Source organism: Bombus vosnesenskii, unplaced genomic scaffold (genome assembly GCF_011952255.1).
Source record: "Bombus vosnesenskii isolate JDL3184/JDL3185 unplaced genomic scaffold, Bvos_JDL3184-5_v1.1 scf7180000016264, whole genome shotgun sequence".
Taxonomy (NCBI): domain Eukaryota; kingdom Metazoa; phylum Arthropoda; class Insecta; order Hymenoptera; family Apidae; genus Bombus; species Bombus vosnesenskii.
In genome coordinates, this window is record NW_022884333.1 from 338,071 (window position 1) to 358,516 (window position 20,446).

Here is a 20,446-nt window from a genome sequence, read left to right on the forward strand (position 1 = left end):
TGTTAGAAGAATCTAGGATAGTCGGTTGGCGACCAGCGTGCGTGCAAGACGTTCTTTAGAGAGTAATATAGATGTATAACTGTTGTGTGGGAAATATAGTCAATAATTTGTATTCCCAAATCCTCGAATTTCCTTAACAGTTTTATTCTCTTCATTGTTTTGTATTGGTTCGATTCCAATTTCGTTTGTAATTGACCACTCCTGTTCTTCGTTTAGTGATTGGCTTGGTTTTGATATGTTTGTTGCTTTGTTTATGTTTCATCTTTACTAATTATTTTTATCGGTGGGATGTGATTTTGCATTTTAGATTTAATAATAGTCTTCTTAGTAGAAGACACGGATTTCCACCATTTGGCTATGAATGTTGTCGTTCGTAACTTTCTTTTCCCCACTTGTCGCACTTTCTCTGAAGCACTGTTTTACACGCCCGTTTAGCTCGGCTGCTCGGGCAGAACTGTTTCTAATTTTGTAATAATTTCTAATTTTATACATTTTTTTCCATTGTTAACGTTAAATGAAACTCTATTCTTTTCTATGTATTTAAGTTTTTTATGATAAGATCTTTTGAACCTTCAATTTGAGAATTCAATTTTACATTATAAGCAGCTTAACGTCGATACGATATGTTTATAAGTGTAACTTACACGAAAAATATTAATTTGAAGGTTGAAAATGATTATTTACAAAATGGTAATTTCGAACAGTCACAATCACTGTAGTAAAATAATTTCAATATATTATAGATTTTAAACCTTCACGATGATTAGTAGATGACACATTCGTGGTCCTTTGGATTTCGATCGTATGTTCAATATATAATACGACTCGTTTCGATGTTTTGCGAACGCTCTAGTTCATTTTTCCATCCTCGTCAGTTGTGAAATCGATGCTGAGGGGGCAACAAGAGTTCTACACAGTCCGATCCTATTGCGAAGGAGTAATGCTAGTAAAGGATCGAACAGAATGGGAGAGGGTGAGAACATCCCACTCTTATAGGGTTCCGCGCCAAAGGGCGGCCCTCCGCCGCCCTAGGTGGTCATAGGGTCCGACACGCCGAGGAGGATCTGGGATTTTCTCAGACTTGAACGATGATCCAACGGTTAGCGGTGAGAGGTGGCCCCTCCCAATGCCCGAACTAACCTAGGAACGACTCCCTCAGATAGGAGAAGACGCAGTAGTGCTCCAGCAGTAATTCGAAAGAGGTCCCGGGACACCCCTGTTGACCAGGCGGACCACCGTGGGGTTTTAGTCGGTAAAGTCGGTAAATGTCGGGGCTGTCTATGAAGATTTCCTCCCGTATAAAAAAAAAAGGGAAAAAAGTTGATTTCTCCATCTGACACTATTAACTCTTGTAGAATTTTGTAACTTTTTTATGTAGCATCTAGAAATATTTTAAAGAATATACATTTTAGAGACATTTATTAAAATTAATACATTTTTTTTTAAATAAAGATGTCTTTACATTTTTCTTGTATTTCATCGTAAAGCGTACCTTGTTCTGCATAAAAGAGTTATTTAATCATTTCCTATAAGCTTTAATTTTTGGAAGATAATTCTTTTTTTTTGGAAAAATGTTAAACATGTCTATATCAGTCCTCTTACTATATCTATACTTACCTTACTATATCTATACTGTCTACATCACTCCTCGGAAATATGTTTTTAAATACCATTTCATGAAAATAAATTGTCATTACATGTGTTAAAATTGTATTACATATGAAAAGAAGGAATATCAACTCGAGATATTTGTGGCAATATTCGTCTGAGTCGACATCTCGGCTGTTAAGTGCGGAGAGGATTAAAAATATGATCGAAGTCTAAAGAACCACGAATATTCCAATTTCAATAAATCTTTACTTAGACGTAAAAAGTATGTCTGTTATTAGTGATTTGTGTTTACCTACATCTACGTACGGATATACTATTGTATAATAGAATGCTGCTAGCGCAAGCTTTATGCAGTGTCGTTATAAAAGAAGGAGAATTTCGAAAGAGATTAACAGATCTAACTCTTACTTTCTTCTTCAGGAATCTTACTGGCCGAAGCCAGTTTGTAAGAATCGAATTAGAAGGCATTTATGACTCCATGCAAATAAACAATGAATACTAATAAGAACTTATTCTCATACTATATAAATCATTTAATCCTAAAATATAAAATAGTAATTGGTTCTGAAATAAAAAAAATTGGATCTTTCATGGTATTGACTGTTAATATATTAATACAGAGAAATTATAAATAGACCTCCGATGTTTATTGCAAATTTGTATTTTTATCAAAGCGACTAAAAATGTGAAACACACATAAAAATAGAGACTTATTTTAAATAAATTGAGATATCACAAATATCAATAATATAAATAAAAAAATAGTATGGATGTTTTAGACATTTTTTTCTTATTACGCGCGCAAACTTTTGCACCTGTAAATATTCTATAAATGCATATATACCCGAGTACTAATTATAAACGCAGAAACTACTTGAGCATTGGAAATAATCATCCAAATACACCTGTATTGAATATGTTAAATATAATGAAATTTTTAGGTACGTTACGAATTCATTTTCTCTCAAGGAATTAATATCTTCGTATCGCGGCTGTGAATTCCTTCAGTACATTGAAAATATTTGACTGTCTGAACCAGTTTCCAATCCTCGTCTCCAATTCTTCTTATTTAATATAGATCGTTCTTTGCAGAAACAAATCGCTATGGCACACTTCACCAGCTAAAATTCGAGCATTAAATTAGTGTTGAGTAGTTGTCTAAGTGCCTCTCTATTAACACACCTTATAATATTGAATTTCCAATTTTTCCGAGAAGTGATAGAACAATCTGTTATCAAACTGATTTTAAACACTTCAAACGTATGTTTATATGAGCGGTGTTTTTATTTTAGGATCATCAAAGTAATTTCTTATTACACGGCAATTTCCACGAAATTAGAGTGAAATAAAACAAGTTATGTTAGTATGAGACTCATATTAATATAAAGCACGTTATTATAATATTAATCTGCGTGTTAGCTAATTGAAATATATGTTCTATGAAATTCGTTGTAAATCATGGTGATATATTGATTATTTATTATTAAACATCAATTTATTATGCATTGCACCGATGAAGTGTATACAATAATTGTTATTCGTGCACTTATTATCGAATTTACTTATTACTTAACGAAGTTTCAACACGGAATAAAATTACGATTATGAAGTTTGTGAAAACAACTAGACACTCAGAATTTCACTGTCTTCGTTGGTCTGTTGCAACCTACTACATTACATTATGTTGCTTTTCACGGTATACCTAAAACTCCATGTTGTCGATATACAATTGTATACCTAAATATCGCTCGTTCCTAACATCTGTGACATACATACATAATATAAGAATGACGAGACAGCTGATGAGAACAGTTGCTAGTTCTTTCTCCAAATGTAGTGATTAAATATTTATAAAGTGCATGGAGGATATACGTTGCATTAGTGACGTATGATTAACTGTAATTTAAGAATGGGAGAACTTTATCGTTTATACATTTTTCATATACATTATAAGGTTCCATTTACAGTGTGTTAGTAATGATCTTCGGAGTTGTCGAGCGTTGAGTTGATTGAGATCAAGCTTTTAGCATGAACAGAGCTACATTAGAGACGCGATTCTTGAAAATAACGAAAATATTTGCGAAACTGGGCGGGATTTGGCCAGATCAAAATAAAGTAAAATTTATTTTGTGGGCCATGGTGCATATTACCATGGGATCGTTTGTCGTTGTACAGGTACATATCTATCAATTTATATAACAATTCACCAATATTACAACATCATATTGGTAACAAAACGTTCTATGATAGTAACGCAAATCACTTTCCATTGCCCCTCTGTTATAGCCGGTATGAAATACAAATAAAATCCATAGATAGTCCTAATGATTTTCATTTCAAAACGTAACTCTCGATTTTAAAAGAGTTGTATGAAACAAAAAAGAAGGGGTCCTGTAGGATCGTATAAAAAAATTCTCGGATACCGTAGATAATTTTAGGAAGACACGATTAACCCACTAATTAGATGCTATAATTATTATGCTATAAAATTTCACACCAAGCGAACTTTTCTTTTTGACATCACTCGGAAAAGAAAAGAACGTTGTTACTTTTAATAAAATAACGAAGGATAATAAAAAAAGTTGCATTTGTTTGAAGTTTAAACGATTGATTTCTAAAATAAAAAGATGTAAATAGCATCATCGCGATTACCTTGATAATAACTCTTAAGGGCCAAAGATAGAGGTAAAAATAATTAAGAATAGACCATTAACTTTAATCCAAGGTAGCAAGAGTCGTACATATAGGTACTTTGGAAGTCGTGATAGAGCAGTCGTCCTTAATAGGTGCGACAATTCTTATGATCATAAAGCATGGTAACTATGTTCTGAACGCTGAAAAGGTAAGAAAGTACTTGTCAGTTATGACAAGATTCTTTCAGTTTGCATACTAATCTTATAAATATTATAGCTCAAGTCCCTTTTGAATGATATGTCCGAGGACTGGGCAGTCGATCGATTGAAACAAGAATTTTCCATTATGACGACATACGCTAATAGAGGAAGCATTCTTGCCATGTTCTACTTTGGTAAGTTAAAATATGTACTTGCAAAGGTCAATCGCAACTTTAGTCGACAATCTCATTACTATACAACGGATTGATCTGGCTAACACTCATATAGATAAGTAAAATGCCGCGATTATTCAATAAATGCATAAGAAAATTTGAAGGGTTAATATTGAAAACTGTTGCATTTTCGATGTAAAAATACGTAATGAATAATAACCCGCTGTCGTTTCGTGATATATTTATTAGAAGATAAAATACTTGACAGGAATAATATAAAAATGGATGCCGACTGTCTACACTGTTCATTATTTTATATTTTGTAATTCAATTAATAGAATACGAATATTTATGTATTAATGGGAAACTCAGAGCTGCTAAAATGCATGAAATGCACGTGATATGTAGAAAAATAGAATATGTCCAAAGAACAGCACTCAATGCTCTGCAATTTTATGAGTAACACAAATCTTTTTTTATGTCCTATCCTTCTACATACGTTTGCAACAATATGTATGTATTTGCATAAATATCCGTAGTGAATTAAGATAGTAATCATTTGTTTTTAGTAAACGCGTGTATATGCGCATTCCTTTTCGTACAACTGCCATGGACAATGCGTCTGGTACACATGATAAAACCACACAATACATCGCCACCCATGTTATACACTATACCAGCATACTATTTTGTCGAGGATGACCTCAAATATTATTACTACATTCAAATATATCTGGGCCTCGCTATATATGTGGTGCTAATCGTATTCGTCAGTTGTGACACTTGTTACATGGTCCTCGTGCAGCATGCTTGCGGACTGTTGACTGTGGCTGGGTAAGCAAATCGAAAATTTCCTGCATATTTTAAATGTTATCGAATAAATTGTACTGTTTCTAGATATCGCTTCAAGAATGCTATCAATGACTTTTCTTTCAATACGAAGATTTCTGAAAAGAAGGCGAAGGAGACATATGACAGAGTACGCTTCTCTATACAGGGGCACCAACGGGCAATAATGTCAGTATTAGCCAGCGTTTCTAACTGTTATAACCAGGGACAGTTATAAACAAAAGACTAAAGATTGCAATATAAGAATTAGTAGATAAGTTTATCTGGTTTTGTTTACGAATACCCGCAATATATGATCAACATAAATATGGTTGCCGATAACTATTATACGCGGAAGAATTCTTTTTTGGTTACCGATAAACATTATCGACTAACGAAATTTTTCTTACTTAGCGACTACCATTATAGATGAGAGAATTCTTTTTTGTGTACTGATATCCATTATCGGTGACGGAATTTTTTTTTTTAATTACTTGCGACTATCGTTAATTTTTATTAACATTTGGATAGAAGAGCTTTAACCTCTTAGGTACGATGCGCCACTATAGTGGCTTTCGCGGATGTCATTATATTACAATGCGCCACTATATTAGCTCATCCTACTGGCTCATTCGCTCATCGTTTGAAGTAAATGATCTCTTTCATTAGTCTTGCCTCACACTTCTCTTGCCCTCACAACGTTTTATAACAGTGTTAACAATATACAAACAGAATATATAATCTTTACGCAAGTGTCAGGTATCAATTGTTGCTTTTCTTTAATATAAATATACCATTATTGGATGCTCTTATTAACATGCCCTTATAATTGTTTAATTGTCTAGAATTTTCAACCTCAAAATGTCGATTCAAAGTAGAAAACGAAGAGCAATATGAAAAACACTATCGCGCATGAGTGTGAAAACTGTGACGTGGGTCTATGTGGTACCGTGCTTTAAAATATATCAAACTCAATTATATTATTAATTATTAAAGTAAATTATTAAAGTTAAACTATATGCATCATATCTTTAAGAAGAATTATAATTTAGTTATCAAAAACTTCGTTCCGATGTGCTAGGGAACAGTATTATCTGTCACACATTGGAGTGTTGTATCATTTACGTGTAATTCGCGTCAAATTCTGTCGTACAAAAAAACAGCTCAGCGCTAAATTCAGCCGTACCTAAGGGAATAAATACAATTCTCGATCACCTGTGGTGTATCAGTAATGTTAATGGAAACGAACAATGGCCGAAAGTAGCCAAAAATGAATTTCGTCGATAATGATTCGATAAGGATTATTGGTAAAAGAAGTTCTATCATCCATAATGATTATCCACGACCAACAAAAAATTCCGCCATGAATAATGGTTACTGTTTTTTTTTATTATTATTATTTATTTATTTATTAAAATTACAATCAATTCTCGCGTTGAGAATTTTCAATAATTTTTCTGGCGCAGTGACATGGCTGATTATTTATAATAAGTTAATACTTATTATAGATAAGCATAATTTATAAGTAAGTATTGTAAATAAGTAAATATTACTTAATTTAGATAACTAATTGAATCTAGCGTTTAGGTCTAGCGGGTAGTGCCTCTTCAGCCTGCGAATCTGGTCCGTCGTATCAAGTAATCCAGTGATTAGGGGGTTTCGGTGTTTGTTGACTCTCTTGCTATATCTGTCGCTATATTTTGCTATTTCCTCTTTGACAGTGGGTATCTTGAGGTCGCGGTGTATTGTTTCCTTGGTTACATACCAAGGTGCATCAATTAGGGATCTTAGAGTTTTCGATTGGAAGCGAAAGTATTTCGATTGGAAGTTGAAATATTTCAATGTTGGAGTTACTTGCTGTTCCCCATAGTTGGATTCCGTAGGTCCAGACACGTTTTATTACGGTCTTGTAGAGGCTAATTTTGTTCTGTATGCTTAGGTTGGAGCGTCGGCCAGTGAGCCAATAGAATTTCCTGAGTTTGTCCTTGAATTGCTTTGTTTTGTCTGTGATGTGATTTTTCCAAGTTAGCCTCCTGCCCAGGGTCATGCCCAGGTATCTGACTGAGTCCTTGCTAGGAATTATTGTATTGTTAATGGTGACCTGAGGGCAGGTTTGTTTTCGGAGCGTGAAGGTTACATGTGAGGATTTTTTTTCGTTAATTTCGAAGCCCCATTTATGAAACCACTTTTCCATGGAGTCGAGACTTCGCTGGAGAGTGAATGAGGCTATTACCGGGTCTGCGTGGGTAGCTAATAGCGCTGTGTCGTTAGCAAATGTTGCTATTGTTATCTCGTTTGATACAGGTAAGTCGGCAGTGTAGATGGAGTACAGTAGGGGTCCGAGGACACTACCTTGGGGTATGCCGGATTCTGTTGGGAATGTTGCGGAAGTGGCGTCAAGGCATTTAACCATGAATCGTCTATTGGTTAGATAGGATTTAAGGATGGAGTAGTAGGGGTGAGGTAGGATCTTTTTAAGCTTGTATAGTAGCCCTTCATGCCATACTTTGTCGAATGCCTGTTGGATGTCTAGGAATATCGCTGAGCAATATTTTTTCTTTTCAAGGGTTTGACTGATCATGTGGGTTATGCGATGGATTTGCTCTACTGTTGAATGTTGTTTTCGAAAGCCAAATTGGTGATCTGGGAGTGTTTTCAAGTCTTCTAGGAGTGAAAGGAGTCGATTCGTGAGCATCTTCTCGAATAGTTTAGACAGGGTAGGTAAAAGACTGATTGGGCGATAGGAGTTGGTTTCGTATATCGGTTTACCGGGTTTAGGGATGAGTGTAATCAGTGAGATTTTCCAGGCCTTAGGAAAGTGTTCAAGGCGAAGGATAGCGTCAAAAATCTATGTGGTGAGTGCAATCCCTTTTATGGGAAGTTCCTTGATTGCTTTATTGCCTATTAGGTCGTGCCCTGCTGCTTTCTTGGGATTTAGGCGACTGATTGATTCTATAATCTCTGCAGAAGTGAAGGGAGGAATGGGGTTTGAATACTTTAGACAAGTATTTAGCAAACAGGTTGGCTTTTTCTGTAGGGCTACGCGCCCATCCACCTTACGGACAGCGGATTGGAGGGATTATTTGTGGGGGGCGCGTGAGTTTCCTGGAGGTCTTCCATAGTGAGTAGTTGGAGTCAGCTGTGGGGGACAAACTGGCGAGATATTTATGAAAACAGTCATTTTTGTAATTTTTTATGGTTTTGGATAGCTGTCTAGTTGCGTTGTTTAGTTTGCGTTTGTCTTCCGGTGTTCTATGGGTCTGTCATACTCTTCTTAGTCTACGTTTTTCTGCTATTTTTTTAATATGTAATGGGGATATTCATGTTTGCTGATAGACGTCTTTGTCGGTGTGGAGAGGATTATGACATTTGAAACTTAAACCATTCTTCGTGATGTTTTGCAATACCTGCCTACTCATTAACATCTATAACAACATATCGAAATCTATCTCATGAAATTTTCGAGTAGTTTCTTCCAATCCTTTCCTTTCATAAATAATTAATATTTATACAAATTGAACACACGCATCGCGAACATCCCGTTCGCGGATGTCCAGAGAAGTATCACACACCCACTGCGAATGTGTTCCCTGTTAACAGAAAAATCGTAACGAAAATAGCAAAAGGTTTATATTACAGTAAACATAACTTAATATAGTCTCTGTTTTCTTCCAAACAAAATACACAATAAGCACGATAGATACAACACGCACTGTACACATTACACATCTAAATTACTCGTATTGGAACTAAATAAAAAGGATTTAAAAAATAACAAAAAATACAAAAATGAAGAGAATAAAAAAGTTCAAAGAACTAAAAATGAAAAGACCCAAAGAAATTTACATTAGAATAACTTAAACCTATACTAAATTTACAATTAAGTGCAACTTTATGTTTGTACAATTCCCATATTTTTCTTTGGTTTTCGAAATGATTCTGTCCTTCCAGAAGTGTTTTATCCTCCTATCAAATTTCTAAAATCGTTAAAATATGTTACGTAACAAGGTAGTAGTGAAGAGTTCATTCAGAAAAAAATTTATGATATTCTTCGCCAACGCTTTCGTTTTCTTCGTATCATTTTCCCGAAATTAGATAGGGACAGTCAGATATATGAGGTATCTTTTAGAAGCATTGTTGGGTATGCCTATTGAAAACACGAACAGCCTCTTCACTAGATGTGTTTAAAAATGGGTAAACTGCCTTGCAAAGATAGTACGATTTCAACAACGAAAACGAAAACTTAAAAGTGCTACTCAACGCGATAAATGCAATTTTTCTTCAGTTTTTGTTTCACGTGTATGTATGTCAATATTGTAATATGTAGTGATCAGTAATTTATGTGGAAAATGTGTGCGGTTCATGCAAGACAGCATTCGACCACTTTTAGTAGTATAATGGTCATCGTGAATCAAAATGAAATTCTTTTATCCATGATGATCATCAGGAACCAAAAAAGAATTCTCTCATAAATAATGATTGTCGCTAAAACAAAAAACATTGATTATTTATAACGGTTATTCGTAATGCTTAAAAATTATTTTTTTATCGTGTATTTTTTTTTAATTTATTCAAGATTTAGTGATCGCTGCCTGTTATTTCAACGATTTTATTTATTTTTTGTCAATAACCTTTTTCTCACAAATCTTAAGGATATATTTTTGGTCTCTGGACTTATAACGTAAATTGAAAAAAATATGATATAAGAATTCATATTTTAATTTTAATGACTTTGGGTGCGAATAACCATGATAAATGATTTGATTATTTTCGGTTAATGTTAATCATTATGGGAGACGGAAATTGTTTTTGGTTACTTTTGATATTCAATTACTTTCAACCATCGTCAACATTGAATTAGACAGATATCCTTTATGATTTCAGTTTTTAATAAATCTTTTGAATGTTTGGTAATAATTATCTCCCATTGAAACAAAAATTAATCTTCTCATAACTTTTTAAGCGGCTGACATTTTTTGGCCCTACTTCGGTATTACGTTTTCATTTCTAATTATGTATTTTTCTGAAGTACTTCTGTTGTAATCAAGAAATATTTTCTTTGATTTTACTTGTAAAACAGGTTTCTGGAAAAAATTGAGAGCGCACACGTTACATATCTCTTTATGTGTATGGGCATAATAGTCTTGTGCGTTAGTATTACGATGGTACAGGTGAGCTTCTTTTAATCGACTTTGTATCGTTGAATATGATTCGTCAATGGACTATCATTGTTTGAAATTAGATCGCTACGATGGAAATATGTATGGATTTTTATAAGTTTACCAGCTTTCTGATTATTCAATTCTTGCATCTGTTCTACCTAACGATGCAGGGTCAGTTTGTTATAAATTCGTCCGATGAGATTTACGATGCAATGTAAGTATAACATATATTATAACAACATTCTCATTACTTGTAATCTTATCAACCACTTGCTTGGCTTATTAATAACGTAAAAGAGTAACAAATTATGAATATGCATGTATTTCTATACAGTGTAAAGCATGTTATGTAATTTGCTAGTTCTTTTATTCATTTATGATTTTTCAAATTGTCTTCTATAATTGTCCTCTATAATTGTTCTTTCCCAATTAAAATAAATATAAAATAATCATGCTTGCTATTGAGTCGTGTAAGCAAGAAACTTCTACTATTTTATTTTCGCTTCATTCGAATGGTTGTTTGTACGATGGAAATGTTTATATTTAACATTTATTAATATAATATTAATTTATAGATTATAATGAAATTCGTAGATACGAGGCATCATGGTACAAGATGAGTACAAAAACGCAAGCATTATACATATTAGCGTTGCGGCGAAGTCTAACTCCATGCTATTTAACTGCCGGCGGTTTAATACAATTGAACATGCAAAGCTTTTCAGAAGTAATGTATCAATAATGTTATCTTCAATAATTACATCCGCTGTAACAATATTGGTAAATTTCAGGTGATAAAACTATGCGTTTCATATTATACAGTGTTGAGATCGACATGAAAAACGGATTGATATCCAGTGATTCACAGTAGACGCATTATTGAGAGCGATCGTTTTATCAATATCACTACGATATTGTAGAATAACTTAATAAAACTGTTCTTATATAATCTCGATACACGATATACATACATACGATATACATATGGAAATAATCAATTAGAAAATAATAATTTTGTTTCTACGTACAGAAACATACAAAAATATCTGGACACTTGTGGATACTTTTTGTGAATATATTATGTGTACCATACACAACATTTTGAAATTTCACTCACGCTGTTACGAATCTTAACAATCACGATTACATTCCTAAAATTTTAAGTCTATATAAAGATATATATATGTCGGAGATGAAAGAACACCGGAGCCTTTGGAATTTTGGATAATCCTGCAACATTGTAATCTAGAGTCTACTATAGCTGTAATTAAACAATTGTAGTTATTTAATCCGATTGTAATTGTTCGAGAGTTGTGATAATGAGCTTGGGCTCGAGGCGACAGCCAGTCGCCGAACGTAGCCGCGGTCACGGGTTGAACGCTTTGTCTAACAAAGGTATGGAGTAATTCTATAGCTCTCCTTAAAAGAAATATTTGTGGCGGCACGCGACAGTAAATATTCCAACGGTTTCTGTCCCGTGGCTCGCCACACGCAGACCTTATTTTTCGAGTAAGATGATTACCAGATGTCGATGCGTCTCCGTAGTACATGTTCAGCTAGCCTGAGCTAGTCCTTCAAACACACAGTCTTTGTCCCAACTACGGGAAGATAGGGGAGATCTATTTTTTTCAACGAACGACGTCTCCCACTAGCAACTTTTCCTCAAGTGCGGTTAGCGTCTTTTTCTAACTACCGATATGGAGATTGACCAATTGGCAGCAACGTCAATTTCCCTTACTTTCCGAACGAAGGCTATTCCCGACGAATCCAATGATCTCGTGTCCTTAGACACACCCCATCATAGTTTTCCTCTGTGGCATCGTCGGGGCGGAAAGTCATTCTTTCTTGCGGTCCCATCGACGAATAGAGTAACACCTTACGATCAGTGAATATTACGCGTCCGACTTAGATTTTGTGAGCACGTTCACCTATCATCCCGCCGACCGCGGATTCGTTATTGAACCTAGGATCATTGTCATTAGTTTCTCGAGTATCTAATTACCACGGTTACTTGCCCAGTACTATGATAATCATATTTGCGCTAGTCAATGTCTTCTCTATCAGATGACGACAATGTGTAATCCAAAGGGAGATTCGTTTCACGCCCCTAACCCTAATTCTAAGGTAAACCCGACATATATATCTCAGGCTGCATATTAATGTCATATTAAATATTTGTTTGCAGTAAACTCTTTGTAACTCCATACATATATTTTTTTAAATTAGTTTCAGATGTTACCAATATGTCCCTTTACAATGTTAATGAAATTCTAAAATGTTTCGCATAATACGTAGAATACATACAGAAATTATGCATGATTTAGCTTATGTGACCAATTAGTTTCGGCATTTTTTAAAGTAATACGGTAGAACCACTAACACTAAGAAAAATATTAGTATTAATCATGACAAGAGGTTGAATATTCATACACACATTAATCTCGTTGCAAAGTATTAACCTGGAATGTGTAACCTGGAATGTGGGGAGTAGAACAGCTTTAAGTACGAAGCTCGCGGTACTTTTTTGCGGAGAGGAGACGGATGGAAGACAAAACGTATGTTTTCGTGGATATTCGTGGCTGGATGATGAAGATAACGAGTTCAAAATCTGCAGTTCACTTTGATATTCAGCTATACTTTATCCTTTTACGTCTCATGGCCAAAAAGCTTTCCCATGCTTTTAATTATTCAAATTGGTTCACGGTATATCCATACTATAGTATCTATTCTTTTTAAGTCAATTTTTATTAATCGTAATTGACCTTTCAGACAAAATAGCTTCGAGAATAATACTTCGAAATGCTTTTTTCTTTTTTTGTGAAAGGTTGTTAAGGTATACATTAGAGGCACAGACTTAACAGGGAGGAATGAATAATTAAATCGTCATTCCGTTTTACGAGCGTCACGATAGCAGCAAGTACGCATTATTTACGAGCGTCATTCCGATAAATTTTTATGGCTGAAAGGAAGTAGGAGTATACACGTCAACTTCAATCATTTAACAAACTTTACTGCCATTCTTCACTTGTCAGTCGTACATACAGTTGTTTAATATCGATGCCATTTTTCATTTTACTATGAACAAAACGACGATAGAAAAAAAGTATCTGAAAGTAGTGAAGACATGCAGTATGATCGCTGGAATTTGGTCTGATCAAAGTAAAGTTTCGAAACTGTTCACACGAATAATTATATATATCATTAGTGTGTTATCTCTTGTTACACAGGTACGTAAATATTAATTTATAATCAAAGTACTCTATAGAAACTTTGGTTTATTGATGCATATTTATGTACCTACTATGCTAATAAACGCACTGCATTAGTAATCACACACAAGCATTGTGACGTTCCCCGAATTTTTCGCAAAATTCTAAATTTTTTTAATGCATTATGTACAGTGAATTCCCAAAATATTCGCACATTAACGCACATTTGATTCTGACGTGTTATATCTCTGTTAATAAATTTGCAAATGTTCTTATTGATAGATCATTTATTGTATTAGGTTATTCTAGAAGTTTCTTTCGTTTTATAAGGATATAACAGATGTCTTTTTGTTTTATATTATATTATTGAATTATGTACGATCATTTTGTTCTATTGAAACAATAGAAACATAATTCAATAAAATAATATAAAACAAAAAATGTTGTGCATCTATTATTTTCTTATAAAACGAAAAAAACTTTTGGGATAAGCTAATACTTTGAAATCTGGATGAAGTTTTTTAGTTAACATAATATAATTAAACAATATTAGAAATTAAGAGAGATCGTATTCAATTTAAGCGCGACAAAAACGTTCAGACACATCGCAATTTTCTTTCGCAATTTTCTTGAAAGCGTTTGACTCGAAACATAGTGTTTCTTTATAAACGGGTTTCATCAAGTTTGTTACTGTGTAGTCAATTGGTATACCGACTTTGCGTGAAGACAAGAATATTTCGTTTGATCTCCGGACTGAACCTGTTGTATCTCATCGCGAGAAAATTGTTAATGTGCTTAATTGAAAAAAGGGCACCGTAGCAGATATTGTCAGAAGGTTAGAAAAGAAAAGATAGATTTAGCTCAATTCCCAGAAGTGCTCAGCCACGAATAAATAAATAATAAATATAAATATTAAACGACCGAGAGAAGCGGAAATTCTGCGGAAAATAAAAAGGAACGAGATCTCTGACAACAGCTGTGGAATTTTGAGAAGATAGTTGAGGTGTATAACATGTAGACTTGTTTGATAAAGAAACGAGTGGATGAATTAGTAGTAGTCAGATGTATTAAAATAAGTATAAGTTCAAGTACAGAGATAGTGTACTACTATACCAATCAAAGAAAGAATAATCATCTCATAGGGAACACGTTCATACGGCATTATTTCGGCAGACATTTACGGCTCGAATGAATGAAACATAGTGTGATCTGACCGGGATACAGCATTGAATCCAAAAAAATTTAATCTACTTTTAAATTTATTGGTGGATGTTATGGTCTGCTACTGTATTTTGAGCGGGGTGTAGAGAATCTCGTTTTTATTGAAGGTATCATGGACAAAATTGAACATTAGTATTTTTTAAGGAAAGTTTATTGCAGTGTGTCATTAAAATAGGAATTCAAAGTACATGCTAATTTTATCAGGACAATTATGCCAAACATATTGCTTCATAATTATTTCTTTAATTACTGTAATTACTACATATAACTATTACAATTACTTTATAATTATTCTTAAGTCGTACACTCTTTAGTCCCCAGATTTTAATCCAATAGAAAATTTATAATTTAAATTGTAGAATGAAATATCAATAACAAGCAGAAAAGAACTGAGAAAAGATCGCAAGACAAATGAGAAAAAATAAATGCAGAATATTTTAGAAAAATCATATTTAATATTATGATTAGAATTATTATTATTGATTATTGGAAGGTTATTAGAAGATTATTAAAAGGTCGTTACGACTGTTAGTATAATTAGATTATGGAGCGATTAAAATGTGTAACAAAATAAAAAGGCTATGTTACTAAATATTAGAACTATGAACATTGGTTATTTAAAAATTCATTTAATTCCTTCTATTCACTTCAAAACAATTTCGAATTTACTCTCACCAAAATTAAGAATGATATGAAACGTGAAAATCAAATATGCGTTAGTACTTGAATATTTTTTGGATTGACAATGTTTATTAGTGCGAGAATTTCCTTTTTGTTAAATTAATCGATCATTGATTGCAGATGGCAAACGTAATATGTTTCTTTAGTCTAAATACCCTAATAGAGCAGGTATGTTTTTTTAATGCGGTAGTCGGGGCACTGATAAAGCAAGGGAATTACATTATCAACGCTGCAGAGGTAAAGGACATGCTTGTTTCATTTTACATTTTCTATTACTATTCTATCATATTACGTTTTATATAAAAACCACATGGTGAAATATAGTAAGTTGATTCTTGTTGAGTTTCCCACTTTCACGTCACTCAGAGATTACAAAGAAGGATTTTGGTATGAAACATTTGACGAAGTGTATAGATTCGAAGTTATAAGCGTTATGAAAATGATGGCGATAAATCCAAAATGTTCTTTAAGAAATACCACTATTTGAACACGATTAATATTAGTCTGTATATCCATTTAATGTGCGCTAGCAAAAATATTGCTGTATAGAAAAGACGAGAAGTACGACCTATCGAGTTTTTCATATCCTTATATATATCTTTTGATTGCATTGCAGTACAAGATGTTATTTAACGCTGTTTGGGAGGATTGGTCAACCGATAGACTAAATGATGAATTGGATATTATGATCGAGTATGCCAAAAAGGGAGCATTCTTTTCCTGGTTATATTTCGGTAGGATAAATCTTACCGAAAATTCGTCTTTTTATCTATTATAATTATAATTCATTTTACACATCGCTGCAATCAATTTACAGGAGTTTGCATTTGCTGTGCTATAAGTTTTCTTCAATTATCTTTAACGCCAATTGTTTTGGATATAATTTCACCAATGAACGAAACGCGAGATGTAATGTACATTTTTCCAGCTTACTATTATGTCAATGACCAAATGCATCGTACGTTTATAAGCTTCCATATGATGTGTACGATTATTTCAACATGTCTCGTGTATATTGGCTGCGATACGAGTTACATGTACATTGTGCAACACGCTTGTGGTCAGTTAGCAGTGGCTAGGTAAAAAAAAAAAAAAAAAAGAAATATCACTTCGATCAAATAATTCTAGTTTGGAATTGCAAAGAACATAAATTTTTTCTCAGACATCGTTTCAAGAATGCGATTTTAGATTTTTCTATTGTCAGTGAAACGAGTGTTGTGCAGGATAAGATTTACGAAAGAGTGGTTCATTCGATTCGAGGACATCAATATGCTACAAAGTCAGTACTACAATTGCCAAAATATTTCTTAGCTAACCATTTTTAGCTTATTTCTTATTCCCTTTAAACATATTCCCAATAATCTTATTTTTTAAAAAGCGGGTTGCACCACCGTTTAAAAGTAATATTCTTACGAATAAAAAGATTTATTTGTTTTATTAAAATATATAATTCAAACGCCATAATGTGACGTATTCGTTTAATTGCTGATAAATAGTATCAATGATTTTATTTCATTAATTGAACATTTACCGTGCTATAGCACAACAATTGCCTAACACGTATTCTTGAAAATTCTCAAACAATATCCAGTATAATCTCAATACTTTTGAGAGAATTTAATTTGTGTACTTGCATGTGACTTACATGTATATTATTGAATTTTTTATCGACGACGATCTACTGGTCCGGTTTTAATGACCTCAAAGCAGTTACCTCAGAACTATTCAAAGCAGTCATTCCGCTTATCTTTTCATCACCGTTGCCTTGGGAATGACAACTCTTAGCGTCACATTAGTAAAGGTGAACTTTTAAATTTAAAAAATCACACTGTTCGACATCAATTCGTAATTATTCGTAATTACTGTTCTTCAAAACAGGTTGCATCGCAAGCGAATATCTCTGGACAACTTATTAAGGATATTGTATTTCTCTTGGCTCAACTGGTACATATATTTTTTTTTTTATTACAAGGACAATTCGTACTGAATGCAAACGATGAATTTGCCGAATCGATGTATGTAAATTGTAAATATGAATAGAATATACGTTGTTCTAAGTACTTTCTTATAGTTGCAAAACCCATTACACATGTCTGTACATTTTTTTCTAATTCGCGAGGTTATGAGAATGTCAATTATAAAATTGTCTGGAAATCATTTTTGTTACAGTGTTATACGAATAATACGTCGATCTATCAAACCTGCAGGATTCCTTTATTTCTGTTGTTGTTGTTGATACTAAAATTATGAACTGAATTAAATCCTTCATTATCATTATCCTAAATGAACGACTTTTTTTACTGAATTAACTTTGTTCACAGATATAATACGTTCTGGTATAATACTAATACGAGAACGAAACTGTTGCTTGTATTAGTACTAAGAAGTTGCTCAAGTGCTCCTAATCTATCAGCTGGAGGGCTGTTAGTGTTCAATTTGAAAAACTTCTCGGAGGCAAGTATCTCTTCTTGAATCCACAATTATTGAGTTGGCAACTAAGTGATTACGGATTTTGTTAATACCACCTAATGACAGAATCCGCAATCACTTAGTTGCCAACCCAATAATGTGGAAGTATTTGAAGAATATCTTTTTTAAATCAATGTACACGACATCGTATTTTTCAGATTCTAAAAACATCTTTTTCATATTTCACCGTACTAAAAACCACGTGAAGTATGTAACGTATCCGACAAAGGCGATGGAATCAAATTCCAGAATGAATAAAGTTTTACGGATGAGATACGCATTTAATCAGGATGTTCTATGCTTTTCAACCACCGAATTCTTTTTATTTTACACCCCTACAGTATAACACTTGGTGAGGAAATGATATGAAATTTCAGAATGTCTAAACAACGGGAATTTGTACCACGTCTGAGTTTAAGGGGGTATTCTAGTCTAGTGACATGAATTTCGGGTGGTTTTTGAAGCTCTGTACAAACGAAACAAAAAATATTTTTACTATCCATTTTTTATCATTTGTTTATTGATACTTTAAGATTACATAAAAAATTAACTGAAAAATCTTAAAATTCACAAAGTTATGAACTGGCAAAGTGAGGGGTCCAAAAAAAAGGGTGTCCTGACGTGCATGATTTCAATTCTTCTGGTTATCTGAAGCAATAAAGCCGAACGCATTCTTAATTAGATGCGGCCATAGCGTGATCCTTGGAAAAGCAAAAAAAAAAAATATTTTTTCATAAAATGGCGGCCGTTTGAAAAAAATTTTCCTTTTTGACATGTTTTTTTGGCAATTCCGAATTTTTTAAAAATAGTAAAATTAAAAATTTTGATCTGACCCTGGTTGAGGCGATAGAAAAATGTATAAAGAACATTCACACCAAATTTCAAATAAATCAGTTCATTAGAACTTGAGATACTGTGCACGCCAACTCGACAAATGTAGTTTTGAGAAAAACGCGTTTAAAGTTTTGAGACAAGTTTACTCGGACAACGTCTACCGTCTACTGTCAATGGACAAATGTGTTCCGGTCGGATCGGAGCAGATACCGCGTCACAAAAATGGCTGTAACTCATAAAATAATTAAAATTTTGAAAACTCCTTTTAAGGGCATATTCTTGAATATCTAAGTTTTGGAAATATGAAAAAAATTTTTCGATTTTTTCAAATTTGTAGACTAGTATACCCCCTTAAGTTCTCATATTTTAATCACCTCACATCAGTTGCAAACAGAATCTTGTCTGCGATTTGAAAAGTGCCAATGAATAATTTTGAATACTGGTACAATGTTTTAGATGTACAATAATATTTATGTAAATGTCGTATATATAAATTCCTTATCAAGTATGCCAATTTATGGGGATCACTAAACTACACTCAAAACAAATTTTTAACCCTTACAGCTGAGAACCGCACTAATACAAAACTTAGCACATCATTGGAGTTTGAATTGAATTTAGAACTGATATCTGTCATCATTTGCAATGAAATATCATAGCAAGGTTTATGGTTTTTCTGTACAAGCACTCTGACTAAACACAGAATGCAACGAATACAAATTGATTGATCGCTGCTGAAATACAAACCGTGTCATACTATATCTTACTATACTACAGCACTTACCAGACCGACTTACCTATTCATCGCATATATTAGGTTGTTTGAAAATTTTCTTTCGTTTTATAAGGAAAAAATAGACGCACAGTGTTTTTTGTTTTATATTAATTTATTGAATTATGCACGAACATAATAATAGAAATATAACGAAATAGATCATACCTAATTCAATAAAATAATATAAAACAGAAATTATTGTTCATCTATTATAATCTTATGAAACGAAAGAAACTTTTCGGAAAACCTAATAAATTATTTTCTTTGACATAACAGTCTATGTGAAATTAAATTACAATAAACTGTTCTTGAAACCTTTCTCACATTGGCAATGGCATGGATAGTATAAGAGAAAAAGGAATATCATTACCGCCTCTATCACCCGATACAAAACGATTTCATTTTCCATACAAATTAATCAAACCGGAAATTTTTGGTGAAAGCGAGTGCAATTAATTTATATTAAAACAATAATAAAACTACTACTATTATTGATGTTATGAAGCTATACAATTGAATTCGGCCTACTCGACTACTGCAGTTTGAACAGTGGTGGACATGAAGATTATTGACAAAACAGTATCCAGGATTAAACAAACAAATGAAAAGAATCATTGATGTGACCACGCGAGTATTATTTACATTTCAG

General features: G+C 33.2%; 3 protein-coding genes across 3 annotated transcripts; all 3 read left to right on the forward strand.

Moving 5' to 3' along the window:
• Window positions 1-3,616: 3,616 nt before the first annotated feature.
• On the forward strand, window positions 3,617-11,350 carry LOC117242190 (odorant receptor 4-like). Its single transcript, XM_033508657.1, has 8 exons — window positions 3,617-3,786; window positions 4,337-4,453; window positions 4,522-4,639; window positions 5,188-5,452; window positions 5,516-5,635; window positions 10,527-10,617; window positions 10,689-10,822; window positions 11,203-11,350. Exons 1-8 carry the CDS (start codon window positions 3,640-3,642, stop codon window positions 11,348-11,350), a joined length of 1,140 nt encoding a protein of 379 aa, XP_033364548.1. The 5' UTR covers window positions 3,617-3,639.
• Window positions 11,351-13,631: 2,281 nt separating this feature from the next.
• LOC117242192 lies at window positions 13,632-17,069 on the forward strand. The gene is made up of 5 exons (XM_033508660.1): window positions 13,632-13,835; window positions 15,840-15,956; window positions 16,336-16,453; window positions 16,537-16,798; window positions 16,882-17,069. The coding sequence occupies exons 1-5, from the start codon at window positions 13,686-13,688 to the stop codon at window positions 17,042-17,044; spliced, it is 810 nt and encodes a 269-aa protein (XP_033364551.1). The 5' UTR covers window positions 13,632-13,685; the 3' UTR covers window positions 17,045-17,069.
• A 186-nt stretch (window positions 17,070-17,255) lies between these two features.
• Window positions 17,256-19,681, forward strand: LOC117242191. The gene is made up of 4 exons (XM_033508658.1): window positions 17,256-17,520; window positions 17,598-17,734; window positions 18,041-18,177; window positions 19,587-19,681. The coding sequence occupies exons 1-4, from the start codon at window positions 17,491-17,493 to the stop codon at window positions 19,679-19,681; spliced, it is 399 nt and encodes a 132-aa protein (XP_033364549.1). The 5' UTR covers window positions 17,256-17,490.
• Window positions 19,682-20,446: the final 765 nt, after the last annotated feature.